This window comes from Mastigoproctus giganteus, chromosome 2 (assembly GCF_048544385.1).
Source record: "Mastigoproctus giganteus isolate SK-2022 chromosome 2, ASM4854438v1, whole genome shotgun sequence".
NCBI lineage: Eukaryota > Metazoa > Arthropoda > Arachnida > Uropygi > Thelyphonidae > Mastigoproctus > Mastigoproctus giganteus.
This window is the reverse complement of record NC_143576.1, coordinates 160886672-160910092: the sequence shown is the minus strand read 5'-3', so window position 1 is coordinate 160910092 and position 23421 is coordinate 160886672. Positions and strand designations below refer to the sequence as shown.

General features: G+C 37.3%; 1 protein-coding gene across 3 annotated transcripts in view; it reads left to right on the top strand.

The window, feature by feature from the left end:
* Positions 1–16575, top strand: part of LOC150089706 (palmitoyltransferase ZDHHC6) — a 181053-nt gene extending 164478 nt beyond the window's left edge. For all 3 annotated transcript variants that reach the window (XM_090368746.1, XM_090368743.1, XM_090368745.1), the window contains one exon: positions 16413–16575. In XM_090368746.1, the coding sequence (XP_090224872.1) occupies positions 16413–16510 (98 nt within the window). In that variant the 3' untranslated portion in view covers positions 16511–16575. The remainder of the gene's footprint in view (positions 1–16412) is intronic.
* The last annotated feature ends 6846 nt before the right edge of the window (positions 16576–23421 follow it).

Sequence of the window (23421 nt, the reverse complement as noted above, 5' to 3'; positions counted from 1 at the left end):
TGGATAGATTCTATCTGTCCCAGGTGCTTTTTTTATGTACATCCTCAATAATTTTTCCTCCTCTTCTCTTTCAGTTATCACGAGGTCATTTAGCATTAGTAGAGGCATATGATGCAGAATCATCCAAAAAAAAAAAAAAAAAAAAAAAAAAAAAACATTTCACCTCTTCATTCGTTCCAAATCCTGTACAGCTGAGCCTTAAATTTATTTAGTCTATCAACTTCTACAAGAAGAGATGAAAGTCTGTTTCACCAATCAACTACCCGCTCACTAAAGGCAAATTTCTGCATGTCTATTCTACAACTCTTTTTTTCAATTTGAATCTATGCCCCCTCAGGTTCTTAATCTGAGCAAGAGGAAGAATCCCATCAGTGTTCAGCTTGCTCAACCCATTCAAGGCCTTATGACCTGTACATAGTACTCAAGGTGTGGCCTGACTATTGCCTTGTACAATGGGGTAATCACCTTCCTGTCCCTGCTGGAAAAATTTCTATATATCATTGACAAGACTCCATGACCTGACCTGGCCTGGCAGCCCATCTGCACTGCCAGCAAACTTCATATCAGACTGCACAGTTTTCCCCCAGGTCTTTATCACTTTACACTTCCCCGAGTGTAGTAACACACGGTTGGTATGTTTCTCTTGGGTTACTGCTACCCAAATGTAGTACAGTCGGTCCTCGTATAACACGTGTTTACATTACACAAATTCGATCATACACGATTTATAAATAGGGGAACGTTATCTTATATAACACGAACCGAATTCACTTATGCACGATTTGTGTTTACAAGAAATGGCAGTCGAACGCGGAATCACCCCATACCCAACGCAACACGATAGGAATGAAGGGAAGATTCTGAAAATGTATTTGTGTTTTATATCAGTGAAGGGGAAACACATTTCACCATAATAACGTAAAAACCAACACAATTCCAGCTATCGATATAATCGCAAATGCAATTAGATCGAGTTTACTACCAGTTTATAACAGATTCCACTAGCAGAAACGAAACTGGAAATTGTTTTTATTGTTTTATGGTAGTAACCCCCAGAAATGTGCTTTAGTAAAATGTTGGGTGTTAATAGTGTATCTTGGCCTTTACGGTGTTGTTTATTCAGTTGCTATATGAGCGCAGCTTTGTTTATGTGTATTAAGCGTGCCTCCTCGTTTTGTAATTGCGCTTTATTCCCTAAAAATTAGTAAAATATTACTTAAAAGGTGTGAAAAGGAAGCGTCCTGGCGAAGACACTGCAGATTCAGAGAGAGAGGGAGAGAGAGAAAAAAAAAAAAAGCAATATCGATAAACAGAGGCGGACTGAGTCAAAAATTCTTACCCTTGAAAATTTAGTGGCCTCATACTACGGTTTATGGCCAAAATCACACCAACCTCCGGCACACCGGGATTTCCCGGGTAAGGCTTATGGCCAGTCCGCCTCTGTCGATAGAGAAAAAAATATGAAATTGTGAAACGCTTTGAGTGAAATGAAAGACCATGTGATATTGCAAGTGCTACAGACCTAAATGAGGCAACGCCGAGAATTACAGAGAATGCGGAGAAAATAAAAACAACTTTCATAGCGGGAACAATTCAAAGTGTAATTAAAATCCATTAGATTAAGACACAAGAATTGGAAGAGATGGAACGGCTGTCATCTGTTTGGATAGAAAATCAAACAAAAAACAAGTTTGCTTACGATAGAAGCAAAAGCATTAGCAATATTTTATTACGTAATTATTTTATTACGACTATTTTATAAATATTTACGTATATAAAATACGTAAGTATTTTATTACGACTATTTTATTTAATATAATTTTTTTACGAATAAAATACGTATTTTATTCGTAAAAAATACTTTTTTAGTATTAAAAATACTAAAAATACTTTATTATAATATAATAAATAATAAAAAATATTTATTATATTATAGGCGCCTCCGTAGCCAGGTGGGAAGGAGCAGCAGTGCGTAGCACACGCTTCTTGATTAGACCAGGGTTCGAGCCCGTCACCACCAAATATGGAGGATGCGGAAAGGTCAGGAAATGACCACTGCATATCCCGGAGCAATGTGGCCTTAGTTGCTAATGCTCCTTAAAACCAAACAACAAACATTTATTATATTATAATAAAAAATATATTATATTTTTTTATTACGTATTTTAATCGTTATAAAATACGTAAGTATTTTATAACGATTAAAATTACCCCATTATTTATTGTGTTTGGTAATGTTTTGGTTCCAAATGTGTGTTCAATCTTGGGTGGTCGGCACCTAACCCCACTTTTCCCATAGGGCCTGTTGTTTATATTGCACGATTTTGCATTGCACGAGGGTTTCTAGGAACACAACTATCGTGCTATACGAGGACAGACTGTACTTTGCATTTGTCAATGTAAAACTTCAGTTTCCACTTCTCAGCTCATTTGCCCTACTTATCTAGATCCAGATGAAGTATTAGCATTAGCATTAGTAGAGGCATATGATGCAAGAAAGCAAGCTTATTCAGCATCAGCCAAAAAAAAAAAAAAAACCCACTCCCATTTCACCCCTCCGTTCGTTTGAAATACCTGTCCAGTTGAGCCTTAAATTTGTTTAGGCTATCAACTTCAACAACAAGTGATGGAAGTCGGTTCCACCAACCAACCACCCGCTGGCCAAAGGCAAATTTCCGCACATCTATCCGACATCCGTCCTTCCTCAATTTGAATTTATGCCCTCTGAGGTGATTATTCTGAGCAAGATGAAGAATTCCATTGGCATTGAGCATGCTCAAACCATTCAAAGCCTTATAAATAAATAAATTTTCTGTTTATACTCCGGCACGACAATCAAGTCAGTAGAGTTTACAATAAATCGTCAATACAAATATTTATCGTATTTAGTAGTCACGGGCTTGAACCCCGGTCTACTCAAGGAACGTGTGCTATGCACTCTCGCTCCTGACCACTGGGCTACGTCAGGCGCCTACACCTCTATCAGATCACCTCGCTGGTGCCTAGTCTCCAGACTCTGTAATTTTCAAAACTTAAGCCTTTCTTCGTAAGAGCAACCCTTTGTTCCATTCACTAATCTTGTTGCCCTTCTCTATACCCGTTACAGCAGCTCTACATCCTTCTTGAAATGAGGCCTCCAGACCTGTATACAGTACTCAAGATGTGGCCTAACCATTGCCTTATACAAGGGAATAATCACCTCCTTATCCCTGCTAGAAAAATTCCTGTATATCATTGACAAGACACCATGAGCTACTCTTGCAGCTCGTCTGCACTGCTCAGAGAACTTCATATCTGCCTGCACAATTACCCCCAGGTCCTTTTCATTCTCCACCACTGTCAGTGTAGTACCGCAGAGTTGATACGTTGCTCTGGGGTTACTGTTTCCCATATGTAGTACTTTACTTTGTCAATGTTAAACTTCATTTGCCACCTCTCAGCCCATCTGTTCAACCTTTCCAGATCCTGTTGCAGCAGCATAGCGTCAGTAGTGTCCTTAACAACCCTGCCAACCTTTGTATCATCTGCAAACTTGGACATTAAACTTGATATCCCATCATCAATATCATTCATAAACACCGAAAACAACAACGGACCCAACACTAAACCCTGAGGAACTCCACTAATAACATTAGTCCACGTTGAGCAGTGTCCATTGATTACCACTCTCTGTCTTCTGCCACTCAACCATCCCCTTATCCATAGCAGCAATTTGCCTCCAATGCCACACTGCTCCAATTTGTGCAGCAGTCTTCCATGTGCAACAGTATCAAAAGCCGTTCTAAGATCCAAATATATAATATCAAAGTTATTCCCTGCATCCAGTTCTTTTGTGACTACATCATAGTATCCAATCAGATTGGTCAGGCAAGACCTGCCCTTAACAAAACCATGCTGCGTCTGAGCTATAACTGAATTCTTGTCTAGATGATCCTGCAGTGCTTCTTTAACCAGTGCCTCCATTAACTTACCTGGAACAGAAGTTAAACTAACAGGTCTATAATTACTCGTGTCAGCCTTTGATCCTCCTTTGTGAATTGGGGTTACATTTCCACATCTCCAGTCTATGGGTACCTCCCCTGAGTCCAAAGAAGCTCTCATAATTATGGCTAGGGGTTTGCTTACTTCCTTTGCTGCCTCCTTTAATATAACTGGATAGATCCCATCCACCCCAGGTGCCTTTTTTATGTTTATCCTCAACAATCTCTCCTCCACTTTCCTCTCAGTTATTACAAAATCATCCAGCTCACTGCCAATGTTTACTTTACCTACATCATTCTCCTTCCTGAATAACTCCTCATGCGTGAATGTAGATGCAAAATACTCGTTTAGATTGTTAGCCACCTAAGCAGGATCCTCAACTGTTGAACCATCAATATCCAGTGGACCAATCTGATTCATCCCTTTCCTTCTCGAGTTTAAATATGTAAAGAACTCTTTTCTGTTTTTCTTTGAATCCTTTGCCAAGGATTTTTCGTAGTCTGCCTTTGCCTGCCTAATCTCCTTTGTGACTTGGTTACAGACCAACGTATATCTATCATAGGCTTCCATGTCACCCATTAATTTGTATGTATCCCATGCATTTTTCTTCTCTGCCACATGCCTCATTAGTTCATCTGACAACCATTTAGGCCTAAACCTTGAACAATATTTCTTAGTTGGTATGTAAAGCCTGGTAGCCTCCAAGATTAGTTCCTTGAATGCTTCCCATTTTGAGTTCGCTGTTGGTAACATCATCAGTTGGTCCCACTGTATAGAATTTAAATACTGTCTCAGCCATCATAGTCGCCTTTACGAAAACAAAAACCCTTCCCTTTACCTCTGATGGTAGTTACCTCCTTGAATAAATCCCACTTCAACACACTGTGATCACTGCCACCTAGTGGTTCATTTATCTGCAGATTCTTAATGCATGAAGAATCACTACTGATAATGAGATCAAGAGTGTTGCTCCCTCTTGTTGCCTCACGAACATGCTGATGTAGAAAACAATCATCCAATAAATCCACAAAAGCCTTGCTAGTGTGCGAGTGACCAACCCACAAATTCCAGTCAATATCTGGGAAATTAAAATCCCCCATTATAAGACTCTCTGATTTACTGGCCCACTCTATTTCCCTGTACAATATCTTATTATACTCATCAGAGTCATTAGGCCTATAGCACACTCCTACTCTCAATTTTGATTTCCCTATGCTTATGTCACACCAAACTTACTCAACACTGCCCTGTCCATCGATGTCGACTGGCTTCACTTCCTTGGACCTTATGTGTTTCTTAATTAATAGTATAACCCCTCCTCCCCTCCTGTCCTGTCTATCCTTTCTATACACATTGTATTCCCCAAATTCCAGTTCCGCATTACTTATATCTGTGTGACACCACGTCTCTGATATCCCAACAATATCTGCCTTTGATGTTTTGAGCAATACCTCAAATTCATCAAGTTTATTTACCAAACTCCTAGCATTGGTGTACACGCAGGTAGCATACTGTCTTACTGTTGTTAACAACCCTGCCAACCTTTGTATCATCTGCAAACTTGGACATTAAGACTGATATACCTTCATCAGTATCTTTGATGAATACACAAAACAACAATGAGTATAGCCATAAACTCTGAGGAACTCCACTAATAACACTTGTCTACGAAGAGCAGTGTCCATTGATTAACACTCTGTCGCCCACTCAACCAACTTTTTATCCTTTGTAACAAGTAACCCTTAATGCCATACTGCTCCAATTTGTACAGTAGTCTTCAATGTGCAACAGTATCAAGCTTTCTGAAATCCAAGTATATGATATCAAAATTATTTTTTGCATCCAGTTCCTTTGTGACCACATAGTATCCAATCAAATTGGTTAGACAAGACCTCCCTTTAACAAACCCATGCTGTCTCTTAACTATTACTACTACAGTCTTGTCTAGATGATCCTGCAATGCTTCTTTAACCAGTGACTCCATTATTTTCTCTGGAACACAAGTTAAACCAACAGGTCTATAGTTACTTGAGTCACCTTTTGAACTGGGGTTCAAAAGGTCCATGGAGAAAACAGTCCATGGAGACCTCCCCTGAGTCCAAGGAAGCTATCATAATTATGGCTAATGGTTTGCTTACTTCCTTTGCTGCCTCATTTAATATAACTGGATATAACCCATCCACCTCAGGTGCCTTCCTTATGTTTAACTTCAACAATTTCTCCTCCAATTTGCTCTCAGTTATTACAAAATCATTTAACTCCCTGTTAGAGTTTGATAAACTTCCATTCCCCTCCTTGAATAACTCATGTGTGAATATAGATGCAAAACACTCATTCAGTTTATCAGCTACCTGAGCATGATCATCAGTAGTCAACCCATGTTAAGTGGTCCAGTCTGATTCCTCCTTTCCTTCTAAAGTTCACGTAAGTAAAGAACTTTTTACTGTTTTTCTTTGCATCCTTTGCCAAAGATTTCTCTTAATTTGACTTTGCCTGCCTAACCTCCTTAGTGACTTGATTACAGACTTCCTTATATCTGCCATAGGCTTCTGTGTTGCCTGATAATTTATATGCATCCCATACATGAGAGTGGGTGCGAGAGTACATGTGATCAGGTGAAGTTTTTACGGCTCCAGCAAATAGAGACGTTTTTGCTTTTTTATTGACTTAAATTGGCATATTAATTTATTTTCTAGAGTTGCTTTATATTCCTAGTAACAATACTTTAGTTTAAATTGAATTTAGATAGAGATTTTGTAGGTTATTACTTAATATAGGTAAGGGTATTAAATCCACATGTGGACAGGTTTTGCAGCTCCTGCAAACAAAAAGCTTTTAATTATATTTAGCCGCTTTATTGACTTAATTGTTAGATTAAATTATTTTCTATAAGTAGCTTATAGACCTAGTCAAGCTCCTTGGTTTATTTGAATTTAGATAGTGCGAATTGGAAAGTAAATAATACCTCGTGTCCGTAGATTAACTGTTTGTAAATTGCTGCCATTGTTATATGATACGTGTGCTAGCGTAAGGTGTAACAGAAAACTAGATAGCATTAGGTTTAACAGAAAACTAGATAGCAAGTATAGTAGTAGTATCAATTAATCAGTAAAATTTATTAATCTTATTAAATTTCATTGTCAATTGAATTGTACTTTTTTAACTAAATAAATATAGCGACCTAGTTATTACAAACGTAACATCATAAATGAATACATATAAGTTGACAGGGAATAAGAAAGTCATATAACGTAACTTGGAGATAATATTCAATACCAAAATACATATATATAGTGTTATAACTGCATTGGGATATAGGTTTAGGGTTTTATTTTGTATTGGACTTTTATTGAACTTGAATAGAAATCATGACTCAGACCAGAACAGCAAAGCAAAAGGCTCAAATGGAAGTGCTGTGGTTCAGAGGAGAACTAAGGGGAGGTGGTTGTCCTCTGAATCACAGTCTATTGAAATGCACTGCTTGTTTGATGTTTGTGGATCAATTGGTAACAGGACATGATATTGCCAAGGGGAATGTCTTTGTGTGTGTGTGCACGATATAAGGAGTGTGAGAAAATTAGGCGCCAACTCGGCATTGTTATGGGCTTATATGAGAGCTTGAAGGCCAGGGTGGATGCCCTCAAAGGATTTAAATTGAAGGGCCCCATCAAGCCCTCAGCTGCCCACATCAATGCCAGAGCTTGCACATGAACATTGTACAACACAGCGGCAATCCTCAAGGAAGAATGCGCTGGTCCCAAAGGAACTAGTTGTTGTAGGTGACTGTTGTAAAGGAAACGGGGGAACATATTGTGCATAAAGGATAGATGGAACAGGAAAAGGTATGTCTGCCAGGGGCAAAGGTTGATGACATTGTAGGATAGATATCATCCTTTAAGGGCACAAAGTGTGATATTGTTGGACACGCACTAAATATTAAGAGTAAGAGACTGGCAGAATTACTTAACAAGTATAAGCCAATGAGGAAAAAAAGCTGTGAGTTAGGGTTGAATTTGAAAGTGTCTGCAATTCTGCCCAGACATGATAGGCGGGAGTATATGATGAGAACCTTGTCGATCAATTCTGCACTGGAGAGACTGTGCAAGGCTCAAGGGGTAGAATTTTTCTCAGCCCGGTCTGTGCTTGTTAACAGGAGAGACTGCTTCTACAGGGATGGGATACACTTAAATAGAAACGGTGCAAGAATATTTGCTGATGCTATCGAGTCACAGTTAGGTGGGTCGGAAAACTGCTAGCTTGGGGGGGATACATGGACTAATAGATTAACAGTAGCTGCTGGCAGAGGTAAAAGTGATTCTTGCACTACTTCTATTGAAATGCAATTGAGCAGCAGTGTGGAAAGCAAGGAAATGGGAATTTCCAGGACTGCTGGGAGTCATAGTGGAACAAGTAAATATATACTTGCATGTACACCAATGCCAGGAGTATAGTTAATAAATTCGATGAGCTTGAGTCAAGACATCAAAGGCAGATATTGTTGGGATATCAGAGACATGGCGTCACACAGACATAAGCAGTGCAGAACTGGAATTTGGGGAGTACAATGTGTACAGAAAGGATAGACAGGACAGGAAGGGAGGAGGGGTTATGCTGTTAGTTAAGAAACATTGATATGGGTGGACAATGCAATGTTGAGTCTGTTTGGTGTGACATAAGCACTGGGAAAGAAAAAATGAGAGTAGCTGTGTGTTATAGGCCTGATGAGTATAATGAGCAATTGTGAAGAGAAATAAAGTGGGCCAGTAAATTAGACTGTCTTATAATGGGGGATTTTAATTTCCCGGATATTGACTGGAATTTATGGGTTGGTCACTCACACACTAGCAAGGCTTTTGTGGATTTATTGGATGATTGTTTTCTACAGCAGCATGTTCGGGAGGCAACTAGAGGGAGTAATACTCTTGATCTGATTATCAGTAGCGATTCTTCATGCATCAAGAATCTGCAGATAAAGGAACCACTAGGTGGCAGTGATCACAGTGTGCTGAAATGGGATTTACTCAAAGAGGTAACTACCATCAAGGATAAAGGGGAAGGGTTTTTGCTTTCGTAAAGGCGACTATGATGGTCTGAGACAGTATTTAAATTCTATACAGTGGAACCAACTGATGATGTTACCAACAGCAAATTCAAAATGGGAAGCATTCAAAGAATTAATCTTGTACTAGGCTTTTCATACCAACAAAGAAATATTGTTCAAGATTTAGGCCTAAATGGATGTCAGATGAACTAATTCAACATGTAACAGAGAAGAAAAATGCATGGGATACATATAAATTAACATGTGACACAGAAGCCTATGATAGATATAAGCTGGTCTGTAACCAAGTTACAAAGGAGGTTAGGCAGGCGAAGGCAGATTACGAGAAATCTTTGGCAAAGGATGAAAGTAAAACAGCAAAGAGTTCTTTACTTATGTAAACTCTAGAAGGAAGGGGATGAATCAGATTGGTCTGATTAAGGTGTATAAAGCCTTGAGCATGCTCAATGTGGATGGGATTCTTGCTCTTGCTCAGAATAATCACTTGAGAGGGCATAAATTCAAATTGAGGAAATATGATTGTAGGATAGATGGGCGAAAGTTTGCCTTTAGCTAGCAGGTGGTTGATTGGTGGAACAAACTTCCATCTGTCGTAGAAGTTGATAGCTTAAATAGATTCAAGGCAGAACTTGACAAACATTTGGAGTGAGTGGATGGGTGAAATAAGGGTTTTGTTTGGTTTTTTTTTTTTTTTTTTTTTTGGCTGATGCTATATAAGCTTGCTTTCTTGCATCATGTGCCTTTGCTAATGCTAAATGCTAATATATTTTTCTTCTCTGCCACAAGCCTCAGTAATTCATCTGACATCCATTTAGGCCTAAACATAGAACAGGATTTCTTAGTTGGTATGAAAAGCGTAGTAGCCTTCAAGATTAAGTCCCTGAAGGTGTACCATTTAGGATTCAATGTTGGTACAATCATCAGTTGATCCCACTGTATAGAATTTAAAAAACTTCGTAAAGGTGACTACAGGGTTTGTTGTTATTATTTGATTTTTAGGGGCATTAGCAACTAAGGCCATATTGCTCCGGGATATACGTGGTCATTCCCTGACCTTAGAACAGGATCCTCCGTATTTGGTGGTCACGGGCTCGAACCCCGGTCTAATCAAGAAGCGTGTGCTATGCACTGCTGCTCCTTCCCACCTGGCTACGGAGGTGCGACTACAGGGGTCTGAGACCCCTGTAGTCACCCTTACGAAAGCAAAAGCCCTTCCCTTTAGCCTTGATGGTAGTTATATCTTTATAAGTAAATCCCTCATCAGTACATTGTGATGACTGTCACCCAGTGGTTCCTTTATCTGCAAATTCTTAATTCATGAATAATCACTGCTGATGATCAGATCAAGAGTATTACCTCCTCTGGTTGCCTCTCAAACATGTTGCTGTAGAAAACAGTCATCCAATAAATTTACAAAAGTCTTGCTAGTGTGCGAGTGACCAACCGTGATTCTACAGTGATTCTATCATTAGTGTACCATGCAAGTATATATTCACGTGTTCTTAGTCACCCTAACACAACCCATGTATTCATTTGTTCTGTGATGACCCACAGCAGGGCCTCTGCCTACTGGGTAAAATGCCTGCCTGGCAACCCAAAGGTTGTGGGTTTGAATCCTGCCTCGGGTTTGGATCCGAGTAAATGCAAAAACTTTGGGAGGTGCATTATGGCCACAGAAGCCGATGTGCCAACAACTAACAAAAAAAAAAAGAGATAAAGGGGAAGAGTGATGGTTGACAAAGTATGGTTGTTTTTGAACATGGGGGGAGGGAGAATTCAGAATTTATAGTTTTGCCAATGAATCTGTGGAATGAACTAGAAAAGGCATATTCATTGGTACAATCCTCCCATCACCCCAGGAATTTAGGGTAGTTTAGTTACACGACTAGTCTAGTATTATTTTTGCCACTTTTTTAAGCACCTTGTTGACTCCATGCTACATCGTCAGAATGGTACTCCATCATACTAATAGCTCTGGATCCTAATAAAATGACTGGCAGTGTAGAAATCAGTCTGTTGCATTCTTAATCACTGCCTTCATGATTTTACTTACCACTGAGATAAGACTGACTGATTTGTGGTTCAAGTCAGTTAGTTTGATCCTACTTCACTCTTAGTATTATTATTACCTTTATGTATGTTGGCACTTTTCCAGTCCAAAGGAATCTCCTTGATTCAAGTGATTCCCTTATATTTAACCTTAATGGTTCAATGTACACTTTTGTTGCCTCCTTCAAAATGGGACATACTCATTTTTAAGGAGGCAACCCATTTCTGTACCACAGAAAGGGTTAAAGTACTATTTGAGTTGAAGTATATCTGCTGTGTAGGCTTCAGTAATATTAAAGCAGTGCATACTGCTTTAAAGCTATTCCATAACCCTGTAATTTCTCTCCTTCTACTGTTTGTCCAGGATAGGAAAATTTTAAAATTTCAGCAGTTTTAAATCCATTTCCTGCAAGTCTGAAACTATTTGTTTTGCAGATGTTTTGTCAATTTAAAATTTTAAGACCATCAACCTTTTAAGTATGTTTAATAGTGTTCATGTACATTTAAAATACACCTTAAAACAGGAAAATAGTATCTCATTCTGTAACCTCAGAAATCAGGCAGAGAATTGTACTCTATTATTTTCAGAAAGAAAAACCCACAAAGGCAAATATTTTCTGTGCAAATATGTCAGTGCAAAAAAGGTTTCAACAGTATCGATGGTTTAACTGTTGATGAACCTGCTGAGGTTCTTGACAAACTAAGTATTTTGCTTTACATTCATATGAGGAATTCTTTAGGGAAGTGGATGCAAGAAATTTATCAAGTCCTAACAGGGAGATAATGATTTTGTAATAACTGTGAGGAAAGTGGAAAAGAAATTAAGTTAAACATAAAAAAGGCACCTGGGGGTGGATGGGATCTATCCAGTTATATTAAGGGAGGCAGCAAAGGAGGTAAGCAAACAGCCATAATTATAAGAGCATCTTTGTGTGTTGTCCTGTGGACTGGAGATGTGAAAATGTATCCCCAATTTATAAAAGAGAGTTGTTAGCTTAACTTCTGTTTTAGGGAAAATAATGGAGTTGCTAGTTAAAAGAAGTGATGCAAGACCATCTAGACAGGAGTGCAGTTATACTTCAGTCAGAGCATGGGTTCATTAAGGAGAGATTTTGTATAACCAATTTGATTGGATATGATGATGCAATCATCAAATCCAATATTCCATTATCTATGCAATCATAGATAATGCAGTTACATAGGAACTATATGCAAGAAATAATCTTATGTATATATACCGGGTGATTCAGGAGGAATAGTAATTATTTTGGGAGGTTATAGTATCGATTATTCTGAGTAAAAAAGTTCATATAAACATGTGTCCAGTTCTCAATGGATATGGAGATACAGTTGTTTGAAACTGGTGTGCATAAAGCCATTATGAGAGGTATTAAAGAACAATAAATGGCTTATTGTTTGTATTTATTGACTTTTTGAATAAAACAAAACACAAATACTTGACAAATTCTTTAACGTTTGAAAATCCTACCGTCAACCTCAATGATTTTGCAACTCTTGTGGTAATATGACATGTTCTTCTGAGGTCATCTTGGCATTCCTTTATGAGGGCAGCAGTATCCAAAATGTGAGTGAGCAATTCGTCTCTTGTATTCACCTTTTCTTTGTATACTGTGCTTTTCATCCATCCCACAAACAAAAATCTAATGAAGTGAAGTCTGGAGACCTTGGTGGTCAATGAACAGGACCACCGTGGCCAATCCATCATTCAGGGAAAGTTTGATTTAGTATTGTCACCAGATTAGTATGATGTGCAGGAGCTTAGTCATGCTGAAAGTACATACCACTCCTCATAGCCAAGGGAGCATCCTCCAATAGTAGTGGAAGTTGCAGAAATTCTAGGTAAATGGCCCTGTAAGACGATTTTGTAACACAACAGGTCCAATTAACTGATTGTCGATGATACCGCACCATGTTTACCACGTAATTGATGCTGAAAATTTTTTATAGTGGCATGTGGATTTTTGTCTGGGCACCTATGAGAGTTACGGGTGTTGTTGATACCGTCACGGTTGAAAGTAGCTTAATTGGCGATTAGCATTTACCCACCGACGAAATTCTAATCGCTGGGCGTCGTCTCTTGGTTGTGAAGGTGTTGCACCTGCTGTATGTGAAATGGATACAAACCGTGCTCATGTAGGAATTCTTCGTTCTTCATGTGCTAATAGGACTATGTTCTACTGACTGAAATATGAGTGCATGGATACTGTACAGGTCTCACGCAGTTTGGTGTAAACACCAAAAACACTCTTGAATCCGGTATTCTGCAGTTAGGAAACCGTTGATGGTATTCTCTACAAGCAGCAGCAGTACTTCCACCACAAAAATCATAGACAAACACCAAATCGGCATATTCAACATGAGAAGATGTGCGGCATTCTTAATAACACTTCTAACACTAAACAGCATCGGGTTATAATTGCTTCTTGGTCACATCTGATTCAGGGAGCTGTGCTTGCCAGTTTCAAACAGCTGCATCTCCATCTCCATTGAGAATTGGACACGTTTATATGAACTTTTTTACTCAGAGTAATCGATACTATTCCTCCTGAAACACCCTGTATATATATATATATATATATATACACACACACACACTTGGATATCAGGAAAGCTTTATATTGCTGTACAAATTGGACCAGTATGACATTAAGGGTAAGTTACTACTATGGATAAAGGGATGCTTGAGTGGGAGAAGACAGAGAGTGGTATCAATCACACTGCTCTTCTTGGATTAATGTTATCAGTGGAGTTGCAGAGGGATTTGGGGCTGGTCCCATTGTTGGTCTTGGGGTAATTGTGCAGATAGGCTGCTAGCAGAGATTAGCAGGTGATTGTCCCATTGTATAAGGCCACTACTGCATACAGGTCTGGAGGCTTCATTTTAGGAAGGATGCAGAGCTGCTGGAATCGATAAAGAGAAGGGCAATGAGACTGGTGAGGGAGAACAAAGGGGTGCTCTTACTAAGAAAGGCTTCAGTTCTGCAAATTGCAGTGTCTGGAGACTAGGCACTTGTGAAGTAATCTGACTGAGGTGTTTAAAGCTTTGAATGGCTCGAGCAAATGAGTGCTGATGGGATTCTTCTTCTTCTTGCTCAGATTATGCACGAGGAGACATAAATTCAAATTGAGGAAGAATGGTTGCAGAATAGATATACATACTGAAGTTTGCCTACAGCCAACAAATAGTTAATTGCTGGAACAAGCTTCTGTCCATTGTTGTGGAAGTGGATAATGTGCATAAATTCATGGAAGAACTGGACAAACTATTGGAGGATTGGTGAAGTGAGAATTTTTTTTTTTTTTTTTTTTGGCTGATGCTGTATAAACTTGCTTTCTTGCATCATTTACCACTACTAATACTATTTCCATTAAGTATATTTCTGTGGATAGCAGTTTATGAAGTGAACTACATTATTTATGTAAAGTCTAACATTAGAAAGTAAGGTTATTCAAGAAGTGGTTTTTGCTATTGTTGCACATGAAAGACTACTGTACAAATTGCAGCAGTATGGCATTAAGGGCAAGTTGCTACAATGGATAAAAGGATTGTTGAGTAGGAGAAGAGAGTGGTAATCAATGGAGGCTGTTATTAGTGGAGTCCCCAGGGTTCGGTTTTGGGCCTATTATTGTTTTCTGTATTTATCAATGAGATTGATATCAGGGTTAATGTCTAAGTTTGCAGATGATACGAAGGTTGGCAGGGTTGTTAATGACAGTGCACTACTGTAGCAGTATCTGGAAACGTTGAGTTGAGAGGTGGAAACTGAAGTTGCCACCTCTCAGCCCCCTCTGTAACCAATGTAAAGTACCGCATATGGGTAGTAGTAAACCCAGAGTAATGTACCAACTGGGTAGCACTGCACTCAGGGTAGTAGAGAATGAAAAGGACCAGGGGGTAATTGTGCAGTCAGATATGAAGTTTTCTGAGCAGTGCAGACAGGCTGCAAGAGTTGCTCATGGTGTCTTGTCAATGATATACAGGAATTTTGCTAGCAGGAATAAGGGGGTGATTGTCCTTTTGTATAAGGCAATGGTCAGGCCACACCTGGAGTACAGAAAAGAGGGATGAGATTGGTGAGTGGAACAAAGGGTTGCTATTACTAAGAAAGGCTTAAGTTCTGCAAATTGCAGCATCTGCAAGGTAATGTAATTGAGGTGTATAAGGCCTTGAATAGTTTGAGCAAGCTCAGTGCTGATGGGACTCTTGCTCTGATTACTCACCTGAGGGGACATAAATTCAAATTGTAGATGTGTGAAAATTTGCCTTTAGCCAGCTGGTGGTTGTTAGTTGGAACAAACTTCCATCTGTTGTAGTGGAGGTTAACAACTTAAATAAGTTCAAGGTAAAACTAGACAAACCTTTGGAGTGAATGAATCTGTGAAATGGGAAGGGTTTTTTTTTTTTTTTTTTTTTTGGCTGATGCTATATAAGCTTGCTTTCTTGCATCATATGCCTGTACTGATGCTAAAGTGAAAAACTAGTTGCAAGAATCTCAATTCCAGAATACAGTTTCCATTCTATACCTTACGTCAATTTCAGGCATAGAATTAAGTGTTGAAAGATACTAGTATTTTTGTAGTCCTGTCACCTTATGGTAGGTTACAGACGTTGAATATAAAGACTTAGATATAAAATAATATTGTTTATAGCATAATTTTTCAGACATTTTCTGTTGGAGGTATGTCATCTATATTTGGAATTGAAGACTTCAACTCAGTAACACAGTCTGTAAAAAATTAAGGATTACTGGTTCAAATAACTGGTTATTTTTTAGAATTTTAAATAAATCTCTTTATTTAAGGATTTGAACCATAAAATGATATAACAGCTGATTTCCTGCCATTCCTCATATCAGTTAAATTAATATTTCAGTCTGTTGAATCAGCAAAAGGGTACAAAGCTCATTAGAGCTCTCCCTTCTCCCCAGTGTTTCATATGGTTTTTCAGTGGAATGGCAATTCATCACACCAAAGTGTACATTCCTTGGGGGGGGGGGGGAGATAAGTTTCCAGTTAACTTTTTTCACATTTTGGAATGAAATGAGTTTTGTAAAGTATATGAAGGTTTGGTTGAATTAAGATTAGCACTGTCACAAAACAAAGCTCACAGCTGAAAAATTTATTATTCTTCGGTTTGAGCATTGGTGCAGGAATTTGCTTGGAATACAGGTTAAACACTTACATATGGTATAAAAGTGCATATAATTCTTTAAAATGTATTTAAATTTAATATATATTCTAAGATATGTGAGACACAAATCTTTTATATTGTATATGTATTTCTTGTGGTGTTTTACAGGCAGAGTGCGATTACGAGGGTGGTTTCCACGCTGCTGCACTGTGGAGTTCACAAGTATTGAATGTGAAATAAGTAAAGTTCATAAGAAGAATCAATGAATGTGGAGGGCATATTTCTTTACTGTGATTTTATCAACCTGTTGAGCTCAGGAAATAGAGTTAGATTGGCTGCTGACTGTAGTTCCTGGATACTAGAGGTATATTGGAATGTATGAAATGTAAATAAAATTTTTGTACAGTCATTAGTAGCAATCACTTCCTTGTTTCTCTATATTCTGAAGCACTGGAATATAGAGAAACAATCACTTTCATCCACATGTTCTTATTTTTATAATTCTAGTATGTGTTTTACAAAAATAATGAATTTTCTGCTTCTCAAAGTTGGCAGCTGTTTGAAACAAGACTATCCACTGCATTGTCATAAAGTCAGAGAACACAGACAAGCTTGATGCAGCCAGATTTAAGTCTCCATCTCTTTCTCTCTCAGGTGCTTAATTTTGAAGTACGGTTTTCTTCAAAAAGAAGCTGAGAAGTCTTGACTAAATGGTTTTATTTTCAGTATTTTTATATGAATCGTTATTTCTAGAATATATTACTATGTACCTAATTCAAGCTGATGATACTATCACAATTCAGATTTTATTGCAAATATGTTACATACCATGTTGCTGGCATGGGAAGTGCAAAGGCTTGGTTTTCAACAAATTGTATGTTCTTTCCTTTCATTCCTGATCTGAAGATTTACTTCACAGATATGAGATAATGTTAAGGAAAAGCCACTATAGTTTCTGAAATTTTTTCCCAGACATAACAGGTGGGAATATGTGAGATAAGAGGCTTGTCAATCAGCCTGGCTCTTGAGAGATTGTAGAATGGGGTAGAACTTCTCTCAACATGTCCTACACGTTAAATGGAGGGACATTTTTTACAGGGATGGTGTACAAGAATATTTCCTGTGCTATCAAGGCAATGTTAGATGCATTGGAAAACTGCCAGTTTGGGGATGCTAGTAGTTTATTAGCAAAGCAGGTACTAAACTGATTCTTGAAGTGATTCGTAGTCTGGCAGGGAAAAAGCAATTATATGGGTTGCTGGAGTCTAAAAGCATAAATAGGCACATACATACATGCTTATATAATGCTGGGAGTATAGTATTGGTAAGTAATCAAATATAGATAGGAGTATAAGAAGCATGGTGCCACTCTGAAACAGGGGACATGCAGAAAGGGAGGAGAGTTATGCTCTTGATTAAATCACCTCCAGTTGATAAGAGTTGCCAGTGTAATGCTGAGTTAGTTTGGTGTAATAAACACAGAGTATAAATATGTAACCAACTAGAGATAGAGTAGGCCAATAAATTGGAATGTCTTCTCATGGGGAATTTTAACCTCTGGATGTCAACTAGAATTTGTGGATTGCTTGTTCACTCTATAAGAGAACATTTGTTTTTGAAGACTTTTATATATTGAGGCAACAAGAGAAAGCAATACTCAATCTGATGATCAGCAGTGACTACTAGATGGCATTGTATTAATGTGGGATTTATTTAAAGATAAAGTGAATTAAGTTGGGTGAAAGATATTAACCAGATAACTGAAGTACATAATTTTTGTGTAATTAAGTTTATCTGAACTTTAAAGTGAAATTAATTGCACCTAGGCAATGCCTAAACTAAATCAAGCCTGAATATAGGTAAGCACTGTTTCAGAATCATTCTGGGTAACTTAAAAAAAAAAAAAAAAAAAAAAAGTTAACAGAATTACTGTTTTGTAATCCTGTTATAGATAGGAGTTTTTTCTTTAATCTTCCTCCAAACAGAGAGAGAGAGAGTAAAAAAGAAATTAAGCATAATACAGTGTTTTGTTTGACAAAACTGACTGCCCGAAGAAGGGAGTTCTTGGAATAAATCAGGGGACATTAGGCATTCAGATGATCAACTGAGTGCTGGAGCCCTGTCTTATGCATCAAAGGCAGAATGCTCTGGTTTTAAAAGAAGTCGTAATTCTGGGTGAGTCATATGCACTATGGAATAAGACCAGAGTATATATACCAAGGTCTAAAGTTAATGATATCATAGAAAAATTATCTTTTAAACAAAGAAATGGTGATATTGTTATACACATAGGTACTAATTATATTTATCACAAGCAGTGTGCAGTGTTAGCATAAAGTTATGAAGGCTGTTCAGTGAAGACTGATCATAATTTTCCATGAACCACCATTCTATTTGTTAGTTCTAGCTGAGCTGTGTGGAATTTAAGGCCAAACCAATGGTATCACTTAGCAACTACACAGTTGACTTGTGAGCACAGTGTGTTCTTGGTGGTTGGTCAAGTTTATGCCTGTTCAGTTTTGGCTATGTAACAATGGACGTGATACATGAGGAACAGTATGCTGTTCTCAAATTTTGTTTCCATCTCAAGAAAACATCAGCTGAAGCATATGAAATGTTAGTGGCTTAATGGTGAATCTACGCTTCCATATATCACAGGTGCTTTAGAATGTTTAAAGATGGACGTGATTCAATCATAAAAATCGGCAGTCCTGGAGCTCCAACCACAGAAGTCATAAACACTGCTTCTGTAATTGTGAGGGCAGATTGTACTATAACAGTAACTGGCTGACTGTTATAGTACAATCTGAGATATTGAGAATATTAGGAAGCATGCACAGTATTCTCCATGACCATTTGCATATGACATATGTTTGTATTTAAAGATGAACTGCACAAGGCATAATTATATATATGGGTTTTAAGTAATTAACTATAAAATATCGGTGTAGATACACCATAGTTTACCCATAAATTTAAGGCATTGTTTTAATTGCATATTGTGGCTTCCTTCACGAGATACCGGGTATTGGACTACTTTGAATAAGTAATGCTTCTCTCGTAAAGAAGACTACTGTTATTTATTCTCAGTGGATACCACCACCCAGACGGCACCATTTCAAAGTCTATCATCGGTGGATGGGCAGGCATAATGCCATCAGAGTTGCCAAATGGTGTACAGATGATGTATTTAAAGATGAAATGCACAAGGCATAATTATATATGGGTTTTAAGTAATTAACTATATAATATAGGCGTAGTCTGTTGTGGAATCACTTCACAACTGTGATGGCATGTTGCATTACCAATGTGCTTTTTTCAGTTGCAGACACTTGAACGACAGAATTAGGTAATTTTGATAGCTGTTTGCTTCTACTGCTTTGATCAGTCCTATTGAGACATATACTGACCTTGAAATTAGTAAAAACTGGATATTTGGTCCCAGCACTGCTGTAAAGTAGTGGGGTATTACTAAATGATAGAACTGGTTCATCTACAGCCACTCCCAAACTTATATAAGGGTTGCATTCCACTGAACTTTAAGTAAGTCAGAATATCCTTAAAGGCTAATGCAGCACTCTCAACTATGCGCACTGAATTTGATTGAAGCAAAAAGAAATGTTTGATGAATGTGTAAATAGAATTATTTATTCAATTTTTTTTTTATCTCATGCACAGGAAAAATTTCAAGTGAGCAATTACAAATTTTACTTTAATGTTGTGGAAATCAGTGCGATTCTCCAACCTATTAAACCACTCGTTGCTTGCCACAAACTTGTCTTGGGGGTTCACTGTACTTATCCTTAATATCTTTATATTTCTTGCTTTTGCATGAATGCCATTAAACTCAGGGATACTTGTTTCTGAATCTCATTTTCCATCCATATTATTAATAGCTTTTCCATCGTCGATATAGGACCTGAACGCTGTTTTGTGATCACTGACCTTAAATGTGTTGACCCTTTAACATGTTCTTTTATACGTGTACTGTCCTTTAAAATAGTATTCACTGTTGAAGCAGCGAAACCTAATTCCTGTACAATAGATGACAAACTTTGTCCTGCTTGTTACTTCTTAATCATCATTTCTAAATCAATTTTGTTTCATTTCCTAGCACTGCCATCACTTGCACTTTCCGTTTTTTTTTTGTAGTTGTTGGCGCATAGGCTTTTGTGGCCATAATGCATCTCCCAAGGTTTTTGCAGTACTTTGATCCAAGCCAGAGGCGGGAATTGAACCCGCGATCTTTGGGTTGCCAGGCACTTTCTGTTCATTGCTTTCCCTTCATTATTGTAAATAGGAATGAAGAGAAGATTTTGAAAATTTGTTTTTTATATGATTCAAGATTTCAGTGAAGGGGAAACACATTTCACCATAATAATGTAAAAACCCACCCAATTCCAGTTATCAGTATTACCGCAAATGCAATAAGATCACGTTTACTACCCATTTGTAATAGATTTCACTAATAGAAAAGCCCAATAAACTGGAAAGTGTAAATTGTTTTACGGTCGTGGTCTCCAGAAATGTGCTTTAGAAAAATATCACAAAGGCGTTCAAAATTGATTCTTATAATGGAACATATGATAACGATGCATTCTCCGGCCAGACTGCATAGCTCTTCCTCTCAGCCAATAGTAACATTTGAAATGTGTTGGCTGCATGTTTTGTTTTTGCATCCTTTACTTAAGTGATTTTTATGTTGTGCTTATTTGACATAAATTTATATAAAATCAATACAATTTCCATTATAAAAATGACCTTTTGGAGAGTTAAATAGCTTAGTTATATAGCAAAAATTTTAAACATCTGAGGTCTTGAAACAAATTACCAAAAAATAAAAACAATGTGTTATTGGGTTCACATTACGATATTTTCACAATACCTCAATTTATTACTATGGGATTCAAAATGTTTCCATATTTTTTTTCAGTTTGCACCGGCCGGCAAAACTTACGTAAAGTCGAGTATTACATAAGTCGGAGAGTGCCTGTACACGTAAATTAGGATGTCATCATTTCAATTCCGACAATATATAGAGGGAATATCACAATTTTTTCTCTACATTTCTGAAAATTTAGATTTGAAATCTTTTACTTATTGTACAAATAAATATTTTAGTGAAATTATTATTATTTTTTTTTTTTTTTTGCAACACAGGGTGACCCATTCCTCAATTTTGATAAACATTAAGAAAACTACTCAGCAAAATGTTTCCCAGTTTACAAAAACCTTCATCTATGCTTGAGGAAAAGGAAATGGCGATTTCATGGTTTTTCTAGGGCTGCCCGCTAAATAATTGATTGTGCAAAATTGATTGAAACTAATGGATATCCCAACAGAAAATTCCTGCTGTAAACAACTATATCTATTACTGGGAGAGTAGCTAATACATTTTAGGTACTGGCTATTAAGTCAACAAATGCAGACATCATATCAGACACATGTTATTTACAACACTAACTTTTTAGGATGGTACTCATTATGCACAAATTCAAAATTACTCTATAATTTAAGTAGCTTATTAGTGTACATACAAAATCTGCATTTTCATTCTTACTGTTTATTAAAATTATTTTTAATAAATTCAATTTTTATTAATTATATTTGTATAATTAATAAAAAATTAGTATTTAGAGTATTTGGGTGGGGGACAGAAGTGGATACAGATGAGTACAATCCCATGACTGCTAAATACAGTGATGTTTCTTGTATTCTCTCAATTTTGTGAACTCTAAACATGTCTCAGAGTATAAATAGAAAATTTAGTTGTATCGTGTAAGAGTGGAGGAAGCTCTGCACTGTATTAAAATCTGATCTGTACTGATTGATGTCCTCTCTCTTATTGTTTCAACACTTGGTAACAGTGTATTGAGTAAAAGTTACCTTTCATACAGTTTTAGGAATGACAATCAAATTAACACAATGAAAATCTATATTTTATTATACAAAGTGGATCAAAATGAGCAATTTGCAATTCCCACAATAAAAGGTAGTGATATTAAAAAAAAATAAATAACAAAAAACTTCAGTTAAAAGCTTTACTTGAGAAGTAAGCTAAGAATAACCTCAATTTTGTTCTCTTGTTGCAATCACCATCCCAGATCTTAGCATTGATAAAATGAAGTTTTCTACTGTTTGACATTTCCTGATAGGCTCACATATTGTTCTAATTTTTTTCTAGTATAGACGAGAATTGTTATGCAGCCTAAGCACTGTAGTTGTTAAACTACAATTTGTTGCATATATTTCATTTATTTTTTTCCCCCTTGATAACTAAAAAAAAAAAAAAAAATCCATTTATTTATCCTGAGTAGATTATATATCCTTGACTGAACTAAATTTTGAGTTCCTAATGTAAGCCCCCCCCCCATTCACTTGCTTAAGTTTGGGGGAAAAAAAAAGAACTGGGTGCTAACATCTGGTGATGTATGGTAGATGGGGAAATGCAGTGTGGACAGCTCTGCAAGAAATTGTTGAAAAGAATTTCTCATGAATCAAAAAATATAACATTCATATTTGGTTGAAAATTTCTTGTGCTTTGGAGATTGAATCTTCCATTGAGAGGACTGGGCCACTGTTTCCAGGTCAGAGCTCTATACCCAAGATATTTTTCACCAGTAATGATGCAAGAAACAGTGTTGATCAGCAGCAGCATGCAGACAAAGATACTGACACAAATTTTGTGCTAAAATCGATTGGCATGTCCCATAAGAAATAATAGTTTCACCAGCAATGTCCCAGATAGTTAAATGTAAATCACTCTAGATCAGATCACAAACATGGGTGATTATTTGAAGGGCAGCCAGAGGGAATCATCTTTGATGGATAAGTGGCTTTGCAAACCACTGAAATGACACAACACATTTGTGAAAGCTGTTTTTAACATTTTGTTGGTTTGTTGCACTTTTCCCTAATTTTAAAGAAAATTTGATACAAACTTACGGCTTGGTAAAATCACTCATTCAATATACACTAAATCAGATTGACTTTAAATGGGTGAATCATAAATTAATGTCTGTATGAGTAACTGAACATGTTGTGACAAGTTGTAACTCTCTATTCACAATGCCGACCGGGCTAGCCGAGTGGGTAAAGTACCTGCCCGGCAACCCAAAGGTCGCGGGTTCGATTCCCGCCTCGGGCTTGGATCACTGTACTGCAAAAACCTTTGGAG